The 25,806-nt window shown below is 40.7% G+C and overlaps 1 protein-coding gene across 1 annotated transcript in view; it reads left to right on the plus strand.

The window, feature by feature from the left end:
- ldlrad3 (low density lipoprotein receptor class A domain containing 3) overlaps window positions 1–23,317 on the plus strand; it is an 88,481-nt gene extending 65,164 nt beyond the window's left edge. Inside the window, exons 5-6 of the mRNA XM_042412921.1 lie at window positions 20,060–20,462; window positions 21,099–23,317. Of these exons, the coding sequence (XP_042268855.1) occupies window positions 20,060–20,462; window positions 21,099–21,279 (584 nt within the window). The 3' untranslated portion in view covers window positions 21,280–23,317. The remainder of the gene's footprint in view (window positions 1–20,059; window positions 20,463–21,098) is intronic.
- Window positions 23,318–25,806: the final 2,489 nt, after the last annotated feature.

The following is a 25,806-nucleotide window of genomic DNA, read 5'->3' on the forward strand; positions in this document are numbered from 1 at the left end:
AGATCAACCTTAAAGGTCCTAAAATCTCCGGTGAGCTATATTTTACACAATAACTTCATTTTCTGATTTTCTGATGACAAGTGTCTTTGTAAGTCTAAGACCGACACAGTTGTCATTTTCCCGTCCAGCGCCCATGTTGTAAAATAGCAAATGCACTTGTGCCACTCAGAGCGCCCATGGGCATGTTGGTCTTAAAATGAGGTGTGGCAAGTGCACCTGGCTCTTAAAGGGAATGGGAGATGACACTCTGATTGGTTTATTGCATGTTACACTGAAAACACACCCATGATTAATTAGGAGACTATAGACAACCCCTTTCAACCATGCGCCTAGCGTGGCCACCATTTTTCCGTCATTAAAATAGCAAATGTGGATTTGGACACACCCTAAATGCACTTGCGGCATGTGCTTCAGACCATGCGCTTTAGATCGTTAAAGTAGGGCCCTAAGTGTCACTGGAAGAGTGCGGATAAGCACATCTTTGTGCATTCAATATCAGAATTTGAGTTTAAAAAAACTTAGAACAGTACAATACTAATTGATGGTGGGTGGTGCAGGAAGAGATGAATATGCAGTATGAATACATTTGCAAATACAATTTCAAGTCTGGTAGCCTCAGTGGAGTATTTAAGTTGAAAAAGTAGAAAAGGAAAACATTGTTCTCACCTGCTTCATGGCTGTCTCCATTCTGTTATACACATTCTTTCTTGTTTTTTCTTTCTTTGTTCCTATTTAATTTATTTATTCATACATACATAAACATAACATCACGGTTGTTGAGTGTGTATGTCCATTTTTTATTTTTATTTTTTGCTTATGTATAATAGATTTAAAATTGTGCAGCTGTGGCAAGATACTGACTACATACAGTAGATGTGTGTTGTTGTGTCTGTATATGTATATGTGTGTGTGATGCTTTGTTTTTGGGAAAGTATGCATGGATTGTGTGTACTTTAAGCATTACTCACTGTGATTGAAGTTATTGGGGAAATTTGATTGTGCATTTGAGATATTGATACACCAGAGTTTGGTCATTAATCAGCTTGAGTCTCTATAGATCAAGTAACAGGGCTGCAGTAGTGCATTTCAAAACTATTTTATGCAGTGTAAATACTAAGCAAAAATAACTTACAACTGGCTACTTCTGCAAGGGAAATGTCTGCCCTCTATGAGAAATTCCTACATACTGTGTCATCCATAATGTGTGGGTTCTAATCCAGCCTCATAGCCAACAAGAAACTCAGATGAAAGAGAATGAAGAAACCACTCTACGACTGCCCTCTTCTTCAAATTGCAAGATTCTTGAATGTGGGACTTTCAGGTGTTTAAGTAAGATAAAACACCACACACAGTGTAGCTCCTTAGTTCTTTACAGAGTAATCAGCCATCACCATGTTTATCCACCATTCAGGGTTTGCACTGACACAAATGTTTGACTCTTACTTCCTGTAAAAGAACCTCACTGAGGCTATAATGTGCCTTTATTTAGTCTTCTAATTGTGAAATTCTGTGAACTATAGGCAATTTCCTTGTAGACTATCCACAATAGATGTGAATGTGAAGACCAACTGGGTTTATTCCTGAGGGACAGCTTTCCAGTGATGTTTTATTGTTGCTAGCCTAGTTTCTCAAAGCAGCATCTTCTAGCCCTGCCAGTCTACTGGGAAGCTTTCAGCAGTGTTGATATTCATAGATATATCATCAAAACTCAAGGCTGTGATTTTATTTGACTTGTCTTTTTTTCTTTTTTTGTGAATTGCATTTTTTGCAAAGGGCTGTCTTGAAATATTATAAAACTTTGAAAAATGGGTTATTTTGCATACAGCACAGAAAATGTATCGGTAATTCACTTTTTAGAAAATGGTATTCATTTATTTCCTTTACCCATATCAACCCCCATTCATTTCTAATGGTAGTGTACACTAACTGAAAAAACACCTATAGTATTGAATGTATATACAATAAAGTTAGCATGTATAGTTAGCATGCAATTGGGACACACTTTTTGTTAATGTTCCTGCTTTTTGTGCTTGTAATTGTGTCTGTGAAAGTTGAGTATACCGCATCATAACCCGCCCTGACGTGTTATTGTAATATTCCCTCAGGCTATGGATGATGCATAGCTGTAAGCTGCATTATTAATTAGAGTGGTAAAAAGTTGACTCACTTGCACTGTGTGCTACAGCTTGATGTGTGGTCTGTCTCATCTGTGGTTGCGTGGGTTAGAGATTGTGTTTCTGTGTGTACAGAATATGTGCATGCATGCCTGAGCCTGGTGCTGATGAATGGGATCATCAATAAATGTGCATATTCTCAAAAGAATTAATTACAAAGATAAAATGAATGTGCGTGTGAGTGCACGGACAGGGATCTGTTACGTTACGTACGGAAATGATGCAGCTGTGTATGTTAACCTATACTGCAGCTGGCCGTTATTGATTAGGACAAACCCATTAATGTGGCTGTCTAACCCATTAAATGAAGCTCCTACTGAGAATGAGGGGTGTGCAGGATCAACAGGCATAAAGCAACTGAATTGTTTTATACAAAGCGAGAAACAAAGACATGAGGGAGGAGAAGCAAAACAAACATTCACTGAGCTTTCAGTGATCAAACAAAAAAAAGAATGCCGTCGATAAAGATGGACAAAAAAAACTCAAGGCGGGGGGGGGGGGGGGGGGGGGGTGTGAGAGTGAGAGGGAAGGAATGAGCTAAATATACTCAACTAGTAAGCTGCACAGCAAGAGTATAGGAAGAAAAAATAAGCCTCTCCCATTAAAAAGGTTAAACACATACTGAGCCCCTCTGCTTCAATTCAACCAATAAGCCACAGGGCTCTAGTGCATACATAGACTGTATAGTACATGCATAATTGATTTTAGAAGCATTGATCCTAATTGACTGTTGTGTTAAAGCCTTTCCCTCGAGTGACAAGAGCAGTTCCTTTTATTTTCTTCTGGTTAATGAAGCTGTGATGTTGTAAACAGCCAGGAGGTAAGGTGAGGAATGGTGGAGAATGATGTTCACCACATCTGCGCAATTTATCGAACGTTGCTGCTCAGTCTTTTTGGTCTTCAAGAAGACGACTCACTTCTATTTCCAGCTGTGTGCTTCACTTGATGTGCAAGGAGATGCAAATGGGAGAGAAAGAGGATGAGCGAGAAGGCAAAGACTTAGATTTAATAATAGCTAGGGAGTATGCAAAAAAAAAACACACGGAGATGGTGACATACTTAGCATACCTTCTGGTGAGGCAAACCAAGATTTCTGCTGGGATTTGTTTCAGCACAGCTCAGCTCCTCATTGTTTGTTCAGACTGTGCAGTGTGTGTGACCAGTGCTCTTCACAGATTGGCTCCACTTTGCCTTCCCATACCTAAAAGGTCATGACTTTAAAGAGTTATCTTAGAAGAAGCTCGGGGACCAGCCCTTATCTCTGACCTCCATGTACCAGCCTCCCCACAGGCACTGATTTCCAATCTACCCATGCTTTCTCAACCCTAACTGTCATACTCAGAGTAAATATGTACAAGCTGCACAACTGACCATCATGCTGTGCTTCTTATCACGCAGACAGAGGACATTGATTCCACTGTAGCTGAAGAAAGATATGAGTAGGAGCCACAGACCTTCAGCAATGGGCTGTGTTGTTCTGTTGTTTGACTTTGATAAAAGACGCAGGGGCTCCTTACGCTTCTACCAGCCTGACCAGGCCTATTGTTGGAGGGGAGAGGATTAGATGGTGGAATGGGCATCAGGGGTCTTGCTCTGTTTCTTAACCAGGAGAAGAATAGGGCAGAACTAAAGCCAAGGGAGGATTGGCATTGTATGTGGGCACTGATATTTTGAGTGTGTGTATGTGTGTGTGTGTCTTTGTGGGTCTGCATGGCTGCAAAAGATGCGCTCTTTGCAGAGAACTTTTCTGGTGTGTGCGTGTCTGCATAGTCATTACTGTATGTGTATTTACACTATGTGTGTGTACATATGTGTGTCTATGTATTTATCCCACTTGATCTGAAGCCAGATCCTGGCCTGACTTCCCTGCACCTCTCTCCTCACTGAGCTCAGACTTATCATAGCATGGCCTGCCAGGATAAAGTAGATCTGTGGTGTGGGGGCGGGGAGCCGCTGCTCACTCTACCTTTAACAGATAAGCCTTGAGCAGGCTGCATAAGATGGCCTTTGGCCTTGAGCAGCATTTACTTGCCTTTCTGCATACTTAGGGATGCACACAGAAATTAACATACATATTGTATACAGTGTATGTATCAAATATTGCAATATTTTATATGTTGCATTATATCAAAGTGAAAAAAAATCTGATGTATGCACTACATTAAACTTTTCAGTGATATACATACATGATGAAATTTTATATACAATCAATTGCCACAGTAGCTAAAACTAGACGAGGCAATTTTATTATTATTTTTCATACCCAAGGGCAATTCAAGGGGCTTTACATAATGCATTAAAACTAATTTAAAAGATTAGATCACCTTAAAAGAAATACAAAAAGTTAATAGCAGAGACATAAATGTAGGATAGATAAGGGCAAGATGGTTAATGAGGAATACTTAAGGTTCAGTCAAAGGCAGTGCAGTACATAAAAGTTTTTAACCTGGATTTAAAGATGGTCAAAGTCGGAATGAGTCTGACATCCTCTAGAGGATTGTTCCAGCTCTGTGGTGCACAGGCACTAAATGCTGCTTCTCCATGTTTAGTTTGCACGCTGGCAACAGTTAGCAGCTCTCTACCTGATGATCTGAGACGCTGATAGAGTTCACATGATAAAAGACGATGTTTTTTGGTCTCAAGCCAAAGATTTATAGACAAGCAGCAGAGCTTTGAACTCTGTTCTCTGAATGAGCAAAAGTTGGGAAATTTTTTGGGACCTGAGAAAAGTCCATTACAGTAATTTAGCCTGCTGGAAATGAAAGCTTGGATTTGTTTCTCTAAGTCATGCCTGGACATCAGTCCTCTGATTCTTGATATTTTTTTAAGATGGTCAAATGCAGACTTTGCAATTGATTTGATGTGGCTGTTTAAGTTAAGTTCAAATCCAAGATTACATCAAGATTTTGTCTTTGTTTTTAGTTTTCAGAGACATGAGTCATTTAGCTGAAGAAAGTCACATCAAATCACTGATTTGTTCAGTGCCCTCGCAGAGAGAATCTATGGGACTGTAGTCATTTGGTGAAAGGGCAAAGTAAATCTGTGTGTCGTCTGCATAATTATGATAGTTGATGTTATTGTTTGGTATAATTTGGCCTAATAGAAGCATGTAAATGTTAAATTAAAGACACAAAAGGCTAGGAAATGAAATCTAGGTTGAAAATAACTGGAATTATTCAACAACTGGACATTTTCTGTACTGTGATTAGGGAAGAGATCTCCACACACTTCAATTAATCCTGCCTGTGTAACTATGATCTGCTCTGAGAACAAAATCAAATGCTGGAAAAATACTGGAACTTCAGTGACTGAAACACAGTCTCCTGTCACGACAGCTTCTCAGTAGATAAGGTTACCAAGGGGAATGTTTTGCTTGTGTGCTCATGCATGTTCTTGGGTGTGTTTGTGAGTGTATGTGTGGCTTTCATGAGCGCACCCTGTGTGTCACAATTAAACTTGAGAGTACTGCCGCATTTACTCATGGTACTATAAAAATCCCAAGTAACAATTCATTTTGACAGTTAGTCTTCAGTTTAATATAACTTATAACACATTATCTTGTGAGTTATTGGGAAGGGAACATCAAGTGTTCCGCTTTTGACAGATACAGAAATGTGGGTATGTTAATTTACTCTGAGCAATATGAAAATAATTGGATTTTAACTCCCAGTTCAAAGTAACTTTCTACACAAGCACTAAAAAATGTCACATAATGCTCACAAATTGATTCTTTTCACAGAATTCAACACACTATAGGGATGTAACTAACAAAAATACAAGCAAAGTACATTTTGTTTGTCATAATTTCAGCCCTGACACAAAAAGCTGCACCACAGCAACCAATTTAACCAGTTTTAATCTCATGTATAAACCCGCCAGCCACCACAGTGCTATGGAACAAACACAGCAGGTGAACCTGAGAGTGGCAGCCCAAGAATGACTGATGACTTAACTGCCACTTATGTGATCAATAAAACTGACATCTACACTGGCAGCTTGCACACTCAACTAATAACAAGCAGAAATCAACACCCACTGGTCTGATCGCTGCAGTGTGTGGATCTGGGGATTGGTCCCTTTGGAGAGTTTGATAAGCACTGTCCGACTACAAGCATTTACACAAATATATTACAGTATACAGTGACAACTACAGTACTGCATGTACCTTTACAGCACTATTTATAGGCATCAACTGCACGCCACTCATTACTGGTGATCATATTTGTAAGCAGAAAGGGTTTTAAGATTGATTTCCTGGCAAAACAAGACTGTTAAAACCTCTTCCTTTTTAGTGTATTCAAGAGCACTACGACACCAGAGATTTGACAGTGAGCTGCGTATGTTTTAATGGAAGATGGACATATTTTTCATGCCGTCTCTGTGGGCTTCTTTCAGGTTTGGCCTCCCAACAACACAGTTTCAAGTTTCAAATGTTCCAGACGTTCCATAAGGGCAGCTCCATCACATTAAAACATTCAAAACCACTGATATGATGCTTTTCACAATCTGGGAAAAGATGCATACCTAATTGTTGAAAGTCAAAGTTTTGACAGTGATGCTTCAATTAGTGATGGGCAGAAAGAAAGAATCAATGTCATAGTTAACATGGCAGCACTGCACAGTCCTCACTGTCCTACTATTCAGTTATTAGAAGACTAGTCATGTTAAAAACACCCTGCTACTGCTGCCAGATTCCCAGTAATTGAGTTTAGTTTTAAATAGTCTTTCTCTTAGATATTTATAATCGTTTTTCTTCAAAAAACTATGTGACAGCTTAATTTGATGATCAACTCAGCCTTATCCTCCTCTTCATCAAACACTGTCTTTCCCCATATTTTTTGGTCAGGTTGCCTCCAGAACTGTTTAACTTTTCAGTTGACCTTGTGTCTGACTTCTAATAAATCCACTTTAAATTAGAGGACAGTTGGAAAGAAATGGCAGTGTTTAACCTAGATTTCAGGTGTTTTATGGTTATGGCTTCAGATGCATCCACACACACTCTCTCCTGCCCTGCAGGCCACACATATGATAGATTGCGTGAAAGCAGGGTATTTAAATTCATTACTGTGCTTGCACAATTCAGTTCTCACTGATTTTAACAGATTATGGCATACTTAATGGTGTTCAATCATTCTTACGACAGGAATATGTTTCAGCAAAGAAGAAAAAAAAATGCATTCATTTTATAAGATATTCACAGTCTGCGTTTTCACATTTGAACCTAATGAACATCCCAATTCTCTGTGAATGTCAGCCAGAGCTGTTCCTCAACATTCAACCTCTACTAGTGCAATTCTGTATTGTATGAAAGTTTTATAAGTTACCAAAACCAATTTTCCCTGAACAGTCAATTGTCCCATGTCAGCCTCCTGTCACTGAGGCTGTCAGATGTGCCTGTGACTCCTCTGTGACTCCTGCATGTCATCCTGTCTGCTGTTTTGTCGCTCTAGCTGCAGGCTATGATTTATAATAGTCTCCCGTCCCTCCTGAGAAGGCTGGTCTAAGCCTGCAGATCCTTTCTCTGCACATATACACAGGCCTGAGTAGGACTTTTTATCCCCAGAGAGTTTTATCAGTCATCTCCATCACATCTAGGCTTTGGGCATTATCTGTGTGTGCACATGCGCCTGGCACACTTGAGATCTGTTTGTGTCCACTCTCAGGCTCGCCTCCACCCTTTCCTAACTCACCTTTCGGCCCCCAAAGAATAGTTGCCATGGTGACTGTACCCGTCAGGTTTGGTGGGACGGGCTTATAGTCAAAGCCTCTCAATGATCCTGACCGACCATTCACACTCCCCATTCTTGTCCATCCTTTTTCCCCCAGGAAAAAAATAACCCACCCTCCTCAACCTTGCTACCCAAATGAAAGGGTTTCAAAAAAAACTCCCACTTGTGCGACTCAGCTGAGGCATGCAACATGTTATGAATAGAACAATGAGTGACGCGTCCTCGTTACTGCACTTCCTGCTGAGTCTGCCTCTCTGGGATACAGTAGCAAAAGTGATTTTCATAGCCCATCTCTTCACCAACATCTAAAGCCTTTTATTCAGGAAAATACATTACAGTCTTTGCCTACAGTGCTACAGTGGCAGGGACGTGCAGAGGATGTTAGAGGGGCAGGGGCCCAAATTCATAAAAGGCAATTTTTGCAAATAATTAAATAAACATATGCCTGGAATGACTACTTTTACTTTTTTTGATATTAAAATGTATGTATGTGAAACAAACCCATGACTGAGGTTGGTTCAAACACTGCTACATAACAGTTAATTAATGATACATGCAAAGAAATGTGTATTTCAGTAAATTCTCCTCACATGTTAACCAGCCCAACTCTTACCTACTGTAGCCCTCTGACTGACATCCTCACTCACAGAAGCTCAGCTTAATACTGTTGGCAAAGATGAACTTCCTCTGGGTGCACTGCCGCCTCTCTCGCCTCCATATTCGTCTCTTACCACCTCTAACTAGAAGGCATAATTGCTTCAGTAATAACAGACAATAAGAAGATGCTGATATTGTATGACTAAGATACTATTACTATGTGCCAACAAATCAGTTTAATATAATTCAAATATATCATAATACTGAGGCTTGGAAGACATTGTGCATTTAAGCCACAATTCAAAAAAGCAACACATAAGCTTTAGATAAGGTGTATTAGACACTGGTTTATAAAAGATTTTAACAGTTACCATCCCTTCATCCTTTCCTTTCCCTCCCCCCCTCCCTCCAGAAATACTGAAAAGAGTGCTTGAACTATTTGCCTAAATATATAATGACATTTAGTAAACAGTTAACATTCAACATTTGTGTAAATGTAGCTGCATTCACTGTTCTTATACACATATTCACCTGTTGAGCAAGCATAACACATAAAATATGAAGAAAGAAAGAAATGCTTACTGTACATACAATCATACATTACTTTATTCTACGATATCACTTCTGACTGTAGTTAATGCAGATCAATGTAACACTAGAAATTCAGATTAACTTTGCTTAAACTGAACTCACCTCATTGGCTGCTTGTTACAGAAGGGAGGAAAACATCCTTAATTTTTTCAGTCTGTCTCTACCTGCCGGGTAGCTAATGCTAGCCAGCAGCGGTCTGCAGATATCAGGCTGATGTTTTGTAAAGAAATACACAGCAACAGATCAATCAGTGAGCAGACTTTTCTACTCTATCTGTGCTGAAACTGATTATTTCACTGGATGTGTGAGATCTAGTTGAAGCATTTGGTACTGACATCAATAGCTGTGTAGTATAACCTGTATTTTATGCATAATGATGACAGCCTTGCCTTGACAATATATGTGTGTCACCTACCGAAATGGTACCTACATAGTGATACTGAAAAATACTGATATGAAGCCCAGTTATGGTCATCACCATCATTATAGTGAAGCAGTAGCTGTTGTTTGCATTGTTGGATCAGTCTGATATATTATTTGAAATGCTCAGTACTCAACTAGAATGTAATTCGTCAGCTTTAGTACTTTCTTAACCCCAACCTCGCTCTTTATTGTTTCACAGTCATCATCTAATCATTATCACATACTATAGCTGCTCCTTAAATTTATCAGACTCTTGTCTTCTTTGACCTTCCCTTCAACTTCCTGCCATGTCCTTCCCATCTGTCCCTCCAGTCTCCTCTTCCTCCTCCTCCTCCTCCTCCTCCTCCTCCTCTGTGGATGTTCTGCAGATGCAAAAGTCATCCATTAACTCTAACCCGCCTCCCCTCCTGTCCTCTGGCCGCCCACAGTAAGCTGTGACTGAGTGTTATGGGAGGGGGGAGGGGGGGTCTGATAGTGGCAAGCAATGGAGCGGACAAGTTATTACAGGACAGGCAAATAGAGGTCCGATGAAGCATGAAAACCTCCCTTCCCCAAAGCGCTCTACTCACACACACACACACACACACACACACACACACACACACACACACACACACACACAACTGCATGCGTGGGCGTGTGCGCACACACACACACACACACAAACACACACACCTTGGAATATAAAGACAGACAGAAGGACAGGAGTGCAGAAAGACAGACGAAAACATATGCAAACACAATACAAATATACTGGCACTTTTACTTCTCTTTTCCAGGAAACCATAAAGACACTTTTAAGTTCTTAAAGAGAAAAACAAAAGGCGGGCATATACAGTACTACACACTCTCTCATAGTAGGGCTGGGAAATAAATAGATTATATCGATATTGTGATATGACACTAGATATCGTCTTAGATTTTGGATATTGTAATATTGTAGTATGGCGTAGGTGTTGTCTTTTCCTAGTTTTAAACACTGCATTACAGTACAGTGATGTAATTTTCTGAACTTACCAGACTGTTGTAGCTGTTCTATTATTTGCCTTTACCCACTTAGTCATTATATCCACATTACAGATGATTATTTATCAAAAATCTTATCGTGTAAACATCTTATGAAATATCGAAAATCAAGGTATCTGGTCAAAAATATTGTGATATTTGATTTTGTCCATATCGCCCAGCCCTATCTCACAGACTCACACACAATTGCCGCCCATTAATTCCATTCCTTCTCTGTACATGCTAACAAGAACAGACGTATAGTATATGACACGGCACAGCAACAGGAACAGGATGACAGCATGGGATATGAATATTAATATTGGGATGCCGAAGGGATCTGGAACAGTCCTGTTGCAGAGCATGCTTTGCTTCCCGGCGTGGCTTGGCAGAACAGTATCCAATCAATCAATCTTTCATATCTCACCAGGGGGAGATTTGTTGGCAGTGAGGATTTATAAAAAACAATAACACATAACAGAGGACAACAAGGGTGAAACTAAAGTAAAGGCATACCTGTGCTAACATTTAGATTTCAAAATACGGGAAGTTTTTTTGGCGGTGGGGGTGGGGGATAATGTTTTACTCAAGTTGACGACAGTTACACTCATTACTGTAAGTGCAACAAAACCGTCACAAGTAAAAAGCCAATAGGTAGCCTATTTTATCAAACCACCTGTTTAACAAGCAGAAACATGTAGGCAAGCGATATTTTCAGCTGCTTTGCCCTGAGTGCCCCATCCACCGCCAGTACGCTTTAGACAACCGCATCATGCAGGTTAAGTTGATAACATGAAAGCTGTCTGTCTGTTTATCTGAGTTTGCCACGTATCTTATGCAAATTGGCGGAGTTTCCCAGGAGAAACAACAAAATGGGAGCACAGCGAGAGAGGGGTGAAAATACAAAAATATGAAAAATGGGAGTATTGGCAGGTCTGGTAAAGGGTACAAACCCGTAATTGCTCAAGAGAGTAGAAGTTAAACATTTTGATGAAACTTCTAAATTTACAACCGGCCACATATATTCTGATATCCAACAGTTGGTTCTATGAAAGCAGTTGCTCAAAAAGGCTTTGGTTCAAAAAGTGGGTGTAAGTCAGAGCAATAAAATATTTCATTTACTGCAGATACATTGTGTCAAGCAGCCACCTAATGAAAAATCCAATGCCCTCAATGAGAGGACATTGGACCTGTACAGTCTTTGATCTAACACGCAGCGAGAACATCGAGTTTCCAGGTCCCCGCTTGATAAAATATATCTCAGTGTAGCACAGGTTATAAGCAGAGAAGCTGGTATCAAAAGCCATTTATCAGTGTTGCCTGAGCAGACATGTTTCATCTGGAAGATACATCAGACAAACAAACACCATACATCTCTAGTGCAATAGTGAAAACATGTGAGCTGGGAGGAGGGGAGAAATGGATCCCGTTTATGCATGGAATTAAAGTTTGATCTGTATCTGGATGTCTTATCTAGATAAAGAAAATTATATGTTAATGGAAGGTGCTGATGCACAGGAACACTATCAGCATGTGATTGAATCAAACAGACCACCTCTGGAGTTGATCTTGCTTGCAGAGTGATTCGATTGCATGAGATGGTTTCTGCTCATGGGTTAGAAATAAAATCACTGCAGGCTCTGCTGTGCTACCAGCCAAGATAATCTACCAAAAAAAGGACAATTCTGATCTCCAAAGTCAACAAGAAAACAGTTAAACATTCACAGCTGCTGCAAAAGCAAAAAGCAACTTGTTGTTTTCAGAGAGGAAGAAAAAGTACAGTCTGTACAATAACTTCACCTCACTGCAAAAAACAATGTTTTTTGTTGACGAGCCTTCCATCTCTCCACCTACTCTCCTGATTTGAGCGTGCATAACAAATGTGAGCAAATCACAATGCAGGCAGAATGCAGACACCAGGAAAGTAATAGAATTGCAAGGAGTAAATGCAGTGGAGTGACTGTTATGTTCCAGATACAGATTTAAGTTTAGTAGCAGGTGTCAACGGGGTCAGAAAGAGAGTAAAAGTAGGATAGTTCCAGTTTTACAATGCTTTTTAGAAAAGTATTGCAACCATAGCCACCACAGTCACTTTTAAGAGTTTGTTTTTCACCCTGTAGATTCCACTGTGCTAGTCGTGGAGTTTAAGGGGAGTAAAGGCACGAGTGTACCAAACAACCCACAAGTTGCTGTTTGTAGTTTCCCCTCCCCATTTTTTTTTCAGATTTCTCCACCATGTGGCATGGATTTAGTTAGCTCGCTCTGGACCGGGATGAAAGGATTTCTGGGATTTTGTTTGTATAGATGTTTTTTACTCATGTGAACATCTGAAAGCAGCCTGTGTGTGGGTGCGTGCATGTGTTTGAACTTTATTTCTTATGAACTTAAGGTATGGTCATGGATGTATGTGCTTGATATGTATTCTGTATGTGGGGACTGTATGTTCATTGCATGTGCGTGCATCTGTTTGAGGGCATGTTTGAAGCCAGATGGTGCCCCCCTCCCTGATACACCCCTCGACCCAGTACATGCAGTGTGCACTGTGTGTGTGTGTGTGTGTGTGTGTGTGTGTGTGTGTGTGTGTGTGTGTGTGTGTGTGTGTGTGTGTGTGGCCAAGTAAACATGTGAACTGTCTGCCCCCTAGTGGTTTTCTTCTCCTCTCCTCTCCTCTCCTCTCCTCTCCTCTCCTCTCCTCTCCTCTCATCTCCTCTCCCCTCCTTTCCTCCCCTTTCCTCTCCTCTCCTCTCTTCATGGTCCCTTCACTCATACCAGACTTAATCTGTTGAGCCACGAGCTGGCCAAGCCTGTCACTGGTTATGCGCTTCATTTTATTACTCAGTCGTTGTGGGCGTAACTGCAGCAACAGAGCTGCCAAATGAGCCAGCAGCCCCACACCTGTAATTAACGTCAGACAAAGTGACTCTGCAATGAGGGAAAGCACTGCTGTGACCAACCTCTATCAGCTGAAGACAGCCGTACCTGACACGTAGCAGCAAACCCTGGAATGCTGGAGCCAGAGGATGATTACTTTTTCCCCCCACTTTGCGATGGCACTTTGTGAATGTGAAATGAGTCTTCAGTGCATAGGGAAAGTACAGCACATCTGTGCTGCCCCTATCCTTCCCCCCCAGGAATGAGCTGGTAAGGGGGGGGGTATCTCCATTCCCTTTATTCAGAGGTGTTTTAAGTGTGGCAATTAAGATATGTGAAGTCTTTTATTCACTCACTTCTTTTCATTTTATTTCATTCATTCATCTTTAGATGAGCGTACTCTGACAGTTGTTAGTTAGCATATTCAGTGGCAAGTAGCCAATCAGGATAAAGGAATGTGCTCCATTTTTAAAAAAAAAAAAAAAAAAAAAGCTTGTATCTCAGCAACCCAACAGCATGTCCACAGTTGATCTGCAGCATAGTTTGATTAAAGGCAGACAAAGGAGGGCTTCAGAGCTTGTTTTAATCACTGCATGCTCAATAGCCTATTGTGCTCTAACATCGGCCTTCACTTTGCTTCAGTAGCTGCATACAGTTTACTGTGTTTGTGGGCGTGTATGTGTGCACCAATATTCTGTCACATCTTGCGCTCTAGCGTCCCTCTATGGATTTCTGTGTTACTTTAATATCAACTAAGAAATATTTTGATGTGAAAGCTTCCTTACTTATTGCTCATGGGCTGTACTGTAATATATATCTTGTGGTTGAGAAAGTGGTGTTTTCTAAAGAAGTATCTCCAGGAATACAGAAGTACATACTTATGTACTTGAATACAGTGATTTTGATTTTTATCATGTAGACAGCATGATGATTTAAAATTTAATTGATTTATGAATTATTTATTATTTTGATCTATAACAACTATTGGGCAGATTGCCATGGAATTTTGTACACATATTCATGGTCCCCAGAGGATGAATCCTACTGACTTTGGAGGTCCTCTGACTTCTGCTCTAGTACCACCAGCAGGTCAAAGTTTTCACTTATCATGAAAAATATCTACCTATCTAAACTTTGTACAGACATTCATGGTTCCCAGATGATGAATCCTAATGATTTTAGTAATCCTCTCAATTTTACTCTAGTTGACATTTTTGTTTTTTAGTGAAACATCTAGAAAACTATTTGATGGATTGGCATGAAATTTGGTACAGACATTCATGTCCCCCCCCCCAGGATGAGTTGTAATAAGTTTGGTGGCGCCATCATCTGGTCTGCAAAAGTACTGACATACCATCAGCCTCAGCTCTACTTAGTGGGTACTGCTGATTAACAAGGCAAATATTATACCTGCAGAATTTTAGCCTTGTCATCATGAGCATGTTGCCATGCTAGCATTAGCATTTAGGTCAAAGCACCACTGTACTTAAGTACAACTTTACAGAACCTCAACAACATTTTGTTATTAAAGAATTGTGACCAACAATATTGACATTGCAGCACATTTTGCAGTTGGAAAACTTGTAAGTGTTCTCTGATGGACAAAGTATTGCATCACTTTTTCTTAAATACATCAAATATATAGTATCTTCGGCATTTCCGTATTGGACGGCCATGCTGATAGATCAGTCGGTCTGCATTTTTTACTTAGTATGACCTTGCTCAATTAAGCCTGCAACCCTGACATCTCCAGTATCATTTTACTTCCTTTTATTTCACTCAGTAGAAGTAGAAGAAAAAAAGGAAACTGTCAAAGAAAATGAGGATTGTTAGCCAGTTTTAGAAAGGATGTCATAAAGATGTAGAAGAGAGCAGCACAAAAAAGGATCCAGGCAAAAAAGAGTGTGTTCCTGCTACGGGAGGCAAACAGCATGGGGTCTGTGTGACTCTGCCTGTTGTAATTTAAGGCTAGTTGGAGTTGCATGTGTGGAGAATTCTCTTAGTCTGTGTTAGATGAGATGAGATGTGCTCACACAGTACTTCAAAAGACACTATGCCTATCTCTCTCCCTTCTCCCTGTGGACACATCTACATCTGTTCCTGTCTCTGTGCTCTTTCAACTCATCTCCTCTGTCCACTGTTGTACTGTCTATGACCTCTCTATGTCCCTATAATTCTCTCCTCTCATGCCGGGCCCGTGGTAATAAGATTGATGCAGGCGGGAGATAATGAAATGCAAAAAGAGAGAGAGAGAGGGGTACAATAGTAGGGAGAGAAAAGGCAGTGAAAGAGGGAACAGGATGAGATAGTATAAAGGGAAAGAAAAAGAAAGTGGAGAAAGACTGGAAGAGGAATTAAATGTTTTTGTTGGGTTTTTTTTTTTTTTTTTGCTGTTGATAAGCATTTTATTGAGTGCATAATCTAGCCTGAGTGCAGTTGTTGTATATCATAAAGGTAAGGTACATGTCATCTCCATGATTGTAAATTACCAGCAAGAGGGGAGCATAGCAGAATAGAGAGTGGAGAGTAGAGGAAAGAGCTCTGGAAAGCACAAAGCTGAGAGAGAGAGAGAAGGAGGCATTAGAGGAGAAACAAGAGGGGGAAACAAAAGGAACCAGGAGTGGCAGGGGAGAGTATGAGATGAAGAGATGTGGGGAGAAGGCACTCTGATGTAATTAAAGTGACAGAGTTGAAAGGCTGCACCTTACATCCTCCACCTCCTCCCCCCCCCTCGCCCCAAGCCTCCACATATAGATGGCTTATGAGTTTATGAATACAGTATAGACGCTCTGTAAAAGGTGCAATGTCACTGGGCGAGGTTATTAAAGTGCATCTACGTGCAGACACAAGATGTTTATCCTTTCAAGAGTATACAACTGAAATCTTCTTATGTTGTCAGACAAGAAATGAAATGTGTGAAATTGAGCTCGTAGGAAAGCTTCTGTCACCCTCTCTGAGGTCAGCAGTGTCCGAGCAGCTTGTACACAAATGTGCTCGAGCCTTTTCATGTCAAGTTTGACAAGACAGAAAAGCCTCTGGTGAACTTTGATGTCCAACTTTGATCATGACAGTCCCATCAAATAAAATTGGGTGCAAAGTAACACAGTCAGAGTTGCTAGGAGGATCAGGCACGTTTGAGTCTATGTAGTGTGAGCGCACCAATCACAAGAGATTTGGGTGATGAAAGCCAGTATAGTGGCCCTGTAAGTTTGTTCGTTTGAATCACCTGTCCTATATACTAGTATATATAGTATGTCACAGGTTCGATTATCACTGGCTTTAATCTTGAAGAAGGCAATAAGTGCACAAATATTAATCCATATTATTTCAATTAAAAAGATTGCATCTAAGTTATGAGTGTGCAGCTTTTCCCCTTTTTTTTCTCTGATTGACACAACATAAGATAAGAAAGCTTTAGTGTCATTGTACTGCTGTGCAAGACGACAACACAACAAAATCATGATGACACCCCCTGATATTAAAACAATATTAAAACAATCAAGTCAAAATGACTATAAAGTACAATATAACATATAATACAAAATGACTATACAAAATAGTTCTCAAGTTGCTCTCAGTGTGCAAATAAACATTAAACAGTTAGCAGCATGCAATTTGAACAAGTAAAAGTATGGGGTATGAGCATATTGCACAGTAGGGAGTTCAGCCATTGGGCAGCAACATCTGGTTCTGGTTCAGCTATGCAGGTCTTTGATGTGTGAATCCATTCTTCACAGAAATGAAATTTACAGGTAGAAGCTAACAATAACCCTACTGAGTACTGCTATCAAAGGGCATGAAGTGTGTCCACAAATGTATCAGGTGATTTCATGCAGAGGCACTAGTATATGATTAGAACTCCTCTCTTTTACATCTGAATTACCTGTGTTACTGTGAGACCCCCTCACCTATCCTTGCAAAGGAAGATCACACCTTTCTTTGTGCCATAGCTACATCTAAGAGCAGAAAATAGGCTGAAACACAGAATGCGGAGCTCCATCACACACACAGCGGGGGGGTAGACACACACTGGACCTCTTTCCTCTGACAGAAAACGAGGCTGCTTCACTGTCTTTCTCTTTCTGTCCCTGTCTTTTCATCTCCTGTGTGATTTGAAAACAGCCTTTCAGTCCTCCATCGCTAATGTACCAAATAGGCTTCCATTGTCAATGTTACAGCATTATGAGTTCCTTTTGTGTGTGTTTCTTTCTGCTCCCAGAGGACCGCACTGAAACCTGATAGGCAGCAGAGGGTGGCAATGGTGGGATCTCTTTATTTGTGCTTTTGTTACTAGGTAATTATGGAAATAATTCTTCTTTGTTTTGGCCTTTCTCTGCTGAGAGTCCAGTCCATAATTAATTGGTAGTGTGAAGGACTGGCCAATTTTTAAATCACAAGGGAGGGGTCGAGGGGGCTTGTTTTATTGGCTGGTGCCTGGTTGGGGAAGCGGGCGGGTGGAGCATCTGAATTAGATTAGATTTAATTAAGGCATGGGGCCCCTGACTACACACTGGTACATTAATAGGCTGTATGCCAGGCTGGTTGTTGTTGAGAATTCAACAGTATGGGAGCACACACACACACACACACACACACACACACACTACTAAAGACTCCCCCAGGCCTTCAAGGTCAGGTAGACAGAGGAAAGATGCAGCATGGTGTCTGGAAGAAAGAGGAAACAAGCTGAAAAATCCCTCCTCTAATGATAGCTCTCTGGTGTGTCCGCACAAATGCTCCCAGAAACACTGAGCTTTGACTGTCTCTTTTACCCCTGACCCCTTTTTCTTAAAAAAAAAAATAGTTTGACATTTTGGGGAAAACACTTATTCACTTTCTTGCCAAGACCCAGGCTAGCTAGCTAGGGCCTCACCCTGTTTTCAGTCTTTATGCTAAGCTAAGCTAAGCTAACCAGCTGCTGGCTGTAGGTTCAGATTTAGCGGATGTCTGAAAGATCTTGATCTTCTCATCTAACTCTTGGCAAGAAAGCAAATAAGATTGTGAAACTATTCCTTAAAGTAAGCATTGTGACCTCTGTCAGTGCATGATTTAAACTCTGGTACATATAAATAGGAATCAGAAAGAGAGAGTTGCCTTTCATGGACATTTTAGTTGGTGATGTGGATGTGAATCAGACCTTTAACCCACTATAACAGGGTCACACTAGTTGACTTTTTTTGGAGCTCTGCGCATATGTTTGATTCTCTGGGGCCCTGTAGCTCTAGCTTGTACACGTGGGTGGAATCTCTACCCCTGTGCTAAACACAATATCCCCCAAGAGCCTGTAAGTCTATATAAGCCTGGAATACTTCAATAAGCTCCAAAAAGGCTCGCCTGCTTAGCAGTTTCAGGGGATCTAATGTAATCCTTACAGATAGAAGCATTTTCGTACTATTGATTCAATCTCATGATATCTTCAAATGGTCATTTCCTTCCAAAGCTCTCTGGGCAATATCCTGAAGTGTCTGCATGATAGCTAGTGGACAGAGATGGGATTCGTTTTCAGTTCACATTAGGCGTTGATACACAAAAACCTCGAACACAGAACATAGAAAGTATCCCAATGAGTGTTTTGAACTTTTACGAGGCACACAGAGGTTTGATGTTTACAGCCCCCTGCGGCATTAGTGTAATTTGATCTGAAACAGCAACTGTAAAATACTTTTATGTGGCTCATTCCTCATTAGCACAGCCTGACTGCAGCTCTATAATGAATAGGATCCCTTCCACTCTCTCTTCCTCACTCTCTCTACTTACCGGCAGACAGTACTGTCTGCCAGTAAGCAGCTGAAACACCATTTACATGAGCCTCACCCCGAGTGCCTGATTGAAATTCTCTCACTGTAATATCAGTCAGCGGAAATGTTTAAGTGCTATTCCCTCATCCCATCTGGAATAATAAGCTGCAGTGCTCTCTGGCATTACAGTAGTCCCTGTCCTCATTTCAGGCAGCGAGTTGGCTGCTCTACGCTTTTTACTGCTGGCCATGGCTCTCATCATGAACGTTAAGTTCCTTGCACTCCTAAGTAGTTTGCAGACAGCCCCTTCCCCACAACATGGTAATCTGTGACTGCCGCTGGTGTTCCTCTGCCTCCTCTCATCTGCAACACCGAGCAACTTGAGTGTCTTTTTATCTAAAACTGCTGTAAGCTGTTTTGGCCTCACAAAGAATTATTTAGCCTCTCTGTTCTTTCTCGTTCTTCATAATAAAGAGTGGGGGTCCCTGCTTTTGAACTTGGGGCTTGAAAGTTGCCTCTACACTGTACATTATGCTCCATTTGTTCTCCTTGTCTCTGGGAACTCTTAGCTCTGGAAGAACTTCTGCTTATTATAACTCTCATCTCCAACAGAGGCTGTTGAATCACACATAATACATTTCAAAATGAACCTGAAAACAATTTACTGCTTGATATTCATGCCCGTCTCCTTCACTCCCTCCTCCATTCCCCTGGCTCTGCAACTTCAGAACTCATCCTCCTGTTTCGTCAACCCCCTATTCCCTTATCTATGCTCATATTGTTCCCCTCCTCTTCCTCTCCATCCTTCCTTCCCTCATCCTCCTCTGTGTATCCCTCACCACCTCTCTTCCCCTATTTTGCCATTCTCCTACTTCCTTATTACTTAATTCCTCCTCAGTTAACTCTTCATCTCCTTTCTCTTGCCCCACAGAAGCTCCTGGGCAGGACTTTGTGACACTGGACTATCGTCTGCGGTACTACCCAAGCATCACCTACGCCGTCATCGGCAGTGCCGTTATCTTCGTCTTGGTGGTGGCGTTGCTGGCGTTGGTGCTCCATCACCAGAGGAAGCGGAGCGTTCTGCTGCCCAGAGGCGTAAGAGGAAGCTTGCATCACCACCACCACCACCAGCCCCTGCTGCTGTCCCGTTTGGTCATCTTGGACCGGGGCCACGTCCATTCTGGAGGTCCAGGTATCCCCCCCGGCTCCCCCACCACGGCGGCCCAGTACAGCTCAACTCCTCAGGCGTTGCAGCTGCTCTCTGGGGCCCTGTATCCCTCCGGACTCTCCATGGACTCACCTCCGTCATACTCACAGGCTGTTCTGGATGTCAGGTGAAAGGAATAATGAGTCTAACAGCTGTATAAAAATGTATAATCTTGTGTGTGTAGCTATAAAGTTGGAAATCTGCTGTAAGCAATGATTAAACCAAAATAAGCAGAATAGAATTAAGCAGAAACAGTGATACTCAAAACTGTCTCTCTAGCAAAGTATAATCTAATTTACCATCAAATTATAATACAACATAATAAAACTGAAATCTCATTTACTCATTTTGTTTCATATTAGCAATTTTAATATACACAAAACAGATCTGAACTCACAGGATGCTATCTGAAATATCAGTCAGTGTCTTAGTACTTCTCATGTTATTGGTAATGCACAACTGATTAGTCCTCTAAAGTCATAAAGTCATTTATTATCAAACAAAAGAGGAGATTATAGTCGTATTAATGTCTTTTCAAATGTTGATCATAAATTACAAAAAAGAAAAAGAGAAATCAGTTAAAAACATTTAGTAAAATGCACAATGATATTAATACATGTAGAGAATGATTTGTTTGTTCTCTCAGAAAAACAAGTGAGCTGCTGAACCCAGTCAAATAATATTCCTTGTACAGTCTTTATGACATAGCTCATGATCCTGCCATCATATTCTTCCTCTATCTGTTTCTTCTGTTCTTCCCTAGCCGGCCTCCCTGGTTTGATCTCCCTCCTCCTCCTTACCTCCCAGACGGGGACCTTCCTTCAGAGGGCGAGCTGCCTCAATACGAGGCCCCACAAGATACTTTGAGCCAGCCCACACCCAGAACTGTGGCTTCAGGCACTCAGCCGAGTTCAAACTCCACAGAGGAGTCGGACCAGCTGTAGTGCTTCTCTTGAAGACTGTTGATAGTTAGAAATGAGAGACTGAAGGACCAGGCTGCAGGGCCGCTTGAGGCCAGGACAGTCCACAGCACTGACCTGCTGAGAAGAATCAACAGGGACTGAGAGACTGGGAGACTAAACTCTCTGCTTTGGCTTACTGAAGCACTGGACTGAGATTAGCTCATCCTGCTAGACTGATCTTGTATGCTGGCTCCACCTGCTGGAGTCATGGCTGCACTACACCTTCATCCGTTAATATTCAATAAGTTCATTTCAATTGAATTATGTTCCCCCTGAAAAAATACTGATGTGATATGATTCTGAACTTCAAAGAAATAGGAGTTAAACTGTCATTCAGTAACATCATACATGATGAAATCAACAGTGCAGTCTGTACTGTGTGTAACTCTGGCAGCACTCGGAGAGCTGTGTCAAAGTCATGCAGCATTTTGTCATATTCCTCACTGTCCTTTACATTTCACATCTATAATATTTCCATAGTGGGGTTGATAAGAGATTTTTATTGTGTTAAAACTTTTAAATACTAGTAAAACGAGACAAAATCTGTGTTTTTAAAAACGACTGCTACATTTGAGGACTCGCTGTATTTAGAGACTTTTAGCAAGGACATGTTGCCTTATTCTTATTGAAGCTGATACACTTTTAACAATAGTTCAATCATATATACAGAAATGTTGTGGAAGAGTGAAACACATGTGGTTGGGATATACAAAAGCAGCTTAATCAGAGGTACTCAGAGATTTAAATCTGTTTTTTCAGTGTTGACGTGGAAATGAACTTATTATCTGGCTAGTGAAAATTAACATTTTATAACATCTTAGTGGTACGTCAAACTAAATCCATTGAAGTGTTTCCACTGAGTTGTTTAGAAAAATACAAGATATATTTCTAAAAGATCAGTGGAGGTTTTTGTGCTTTTTCTCACAACAATTTTTCAACAGTATTTCTTGATTGTCCTAAATTCCAGAAAAAAAAATGTGAAGAGGACCATTGCGATTTAATGAATTAATGCTAAGCAGAAATTATATAAGTATATATATATCTTTACCATGTGAGTTTCAAAAATCATTCCTCTAAGCTAAAGAACCACCTCTGCTGGCAAAGATAAAACTGTTTTATTTCATTTCTGTCTGAAGACCAATAATGTTTTTATGTAAAGACTAAAAAAGTTAATAGAAAGGATTTTGTTAAGGCCTTATTATGTGCCAGTTTGGTCCCTCGTGCCTTTGTATGTGTTGTGTTTCTGGGCCCAAATAGCCTATTTAAATCCTCCGAAAACAGCAGCCTGATCTGGGATATAATCAAAAGGTCACATGACTACATACATTTGAGAATATCTTGTCTTAAATCTGATTGGTCAAGTTCTACTTGAGATTTTAAATGTATATATCATTTTTGTCATTCAGAAAATACAGCCTCAGTAGTATTAATGACTGATGAAATCCATATCTGAAGGATCTGTGTTCATGTGTTTTTTTGACCTTCGTTCGTTTATTTCAACGTGGTTCAACACTGTAAATAGAAAACAGGAAAAGTAAAGAAATCTATTTAAAAGTAGAACATTTTCATTTAGTTTAAAGCGACTTTAAAGAAAGAGATGAATGTAGTTGTGCTTACTTTTCTATTAGAGCCTGCAGTGATAATGCAGGCACAAGAAAAACAATCAAACCAAAGATAATCATTATTAACCTTCTCCCCAAGGATATTACCCTCCAAAGGAATAATTATGTGTCACAACTATTTCTACCTTTATTATATCCCCCATTTGTAAAGATTTATTGAGTAAAACAGATTTCATGTTGCTGTAAAACTGGAAAGCATTTCTCAGGACGAAATTTATACCAGTCTGTCTGTTCTGTTGTTCATATCTTTGTTTTGTTTTTAGAAATGTTTAAGATCAACTTCCATTTTTTTCTGATTTGTTCTCATAAGGTTAGCTGTTTACACATTTGTGACATCATGATCTTTTTTTTCCTCTGTATTCTGTACATTGAAAGTAATATAAAATTCTGACTCAGAACTTGTGTGCATTGTGAGTTTTTCTGGAGATGGAATATTAATCTTGTCAGCAACTTAATATTACATCAAAATGCAAAGTCTGGAGCCGTAGCACCAAGCTGTGCCCTAAACAGACAAACTTTCGATCACACATCTCCAAATAAAGATTTAATAATAGGGATGCCATCTGAGTCTATGGCGTAGGTGGAGAAGATGAAAGCTTTCCGGTAGTAATCACTGTTAGAAACCTTCTGCTGGAGTGAAGTACTAGTCAATAGTGAGACTAAAGTAATTATCATTCAGCTGAAAACCATTTATGTCTTTTCAAGTATCCAAATTTTCTTTCTGTGCCTTCAAGTTTACTTTAGTGGCAGCCGAGCCCTGCAGTTCCACATTTTCACCAATAGATGTCACCGTGTCACCATAATGGACAAAGCTCATCACTAGATCGCTCAATTTGCTAAACTGAAACATGTCCTGCCACATTTTTACAATCTTTCATGTCAAATATAGGAGCGAAGTAGCTATTGTTATGTCTTTTTTATGTAAAAAATGTTTCATTCAAGCTCATATCTACTTATATCTTGGATTCATGGCAACTATCTACATCTGCTATGACACCTAGTTCAGTGAATACATGAATGAATATTATCTCACTAGTGGCCTCCTATTTTAATTGTAATGTCCCCCCAAAAAACCCTGCATCTCATCTCGCCCCTCCCACCCCAATATCCGCATCGCATTATGATACATCAGATAACATTTGACACCATCTCTTAACAGCACACACCCATTCCTTCCCATCACTCTACCTGCCCCTCGCTTCCTATAGTCATCTTTTATCTTCCCCACACATCTCCTATTTTCACTCCCTCCACCCCTCCTCCTCTCTCAGCGTTTTTTTTTTATTCTCATCGACCCGCTCTCCTTTACCTCATCTTAAACTCTGATGCTGGAGGCCCATGTTTGCTTAGCCCGAGCCCTTAACTACACAGACTTTAATTAAAAGCCTGCACGCTTCTATGTCCCTGTCTCTCTCGCTCTCTCTCTACTCGGCAGCTGGTGATTTGGCAGGAGAGAGAGAATTTCTACATATTATGTGTGTCCATTGGATCAGAGGATGACGTCCTTTCAGTTATGACCCACAGGAAATGACACCAAGAACAGTAATGATGACAATAAGGAAAAAGGAAGGTTGACTGTTATGGTAGCAGTGAGGAAAGTGGTGACGTTAATGTTCATGTAGATGAGATTTATTATTAAGACACATCATGGCGATATTCCAAGGTGATGGAGCAGAGAGACTAGTTTTACTCTCTTGGGAGTCTTTTGTTGTGCATTAACATAGATGTTAGCTATAGGATATAGTGCAAGTGTGATAAAGCTGGCTAGTATCCAACTGTCAATGAAACACTTTCAACTAGTGCTAAATAAGACTTGAGGTTACCGCATATGTCATTTTCTCACATGGTTTCTGATAATTTTTCTCTGCTGGGAGAAAAAACACAAGAAATAAAGCACAAGTGGGGATATAAATGTAGATTTAACCACAGAAGTGTTCATTTTCACTGCTCACTTCACTTTCAATCATGCAGCCCTTCTCAAGGCCACTTTCACTCACACATATATACGAACATGCACACATACACTCACTTGGCTGTTGTGCCATAGCTCCAGTGAACTGGAGATAAGACCCAGTGTTTTCACATGTAAATGGTGTGAGCGTGGAGGGGAAGGAGGGCGTATTGTTAGCATGGAGCGGCTCTGAGGGGCTCTGAGGAGCTCTGCTGAGGGCTTGGCCAGCACGGCCCTTATCAGATGAAGAGCAGGCCTCTGAGGGAAGGAGGGGGTCGGCGAGGGACGAGGGCTGGGTAGGGTTGAGGGGGCCAACAGGAGAATAGAACAGCTGGCGGAGTCACGCGTGCAACCCCAAAAACATACAGAGCCCAGACACGCTGAGCACGGTGGGAATCTCCTCGGCTAAGAGATCCACAAACACACAGCCTCTTGTGTTATTATCAGCCACCAGCCAGCAAGTCTGAGCACATAATCACACACACAGCAGCACAGAAAGAGGAGCATTTCACACAATCGCGGACACATATACACACAAAAACACAATCATCGAAGACAATCACAAAGATCCACAAATACACATTTCCATACAGGCGTCTTTACACATCATTAGGCTAAATCACATACACAGAGAGAGAGAGAGAGAGAGAGAAAGAAAGACTGTGGGTCACCCCAACGCCACAGAAAGCTAAATCACCATTCAAAAATTGTCTCGTTTCACTGAATAAGAAAATCAGCAATAATTTCAACAAACACTTGGTTTCTATGTCTTGCTCCTGTTCATATATGGCATGAATCACAGAATGGGACAGACTCTAAAACATGTATTCATCCAGATTATCTAAGAGGTTCATGCCGCCCTTTCATGCAATAAAGGCACCGATCAACCTGACTATATTTACTATAACTATATTTATTTTTGCTCCCAAATCAGTG

The sequence above is a fragment of the Thunnus maccoyii genome, chromosome 5 (assembly GCF_910596095.1).
Source record: "Thunnus maccoyii chromosome 5, fThuMac1.1, whole genome shotgun sequence".
NCBI classification, from domain to species: Eukaryota; Metazoa; Chordata; class Actinopteri; order Scombriformes; family Scombridae; genus Thunnus; species Thunnus maccoyii.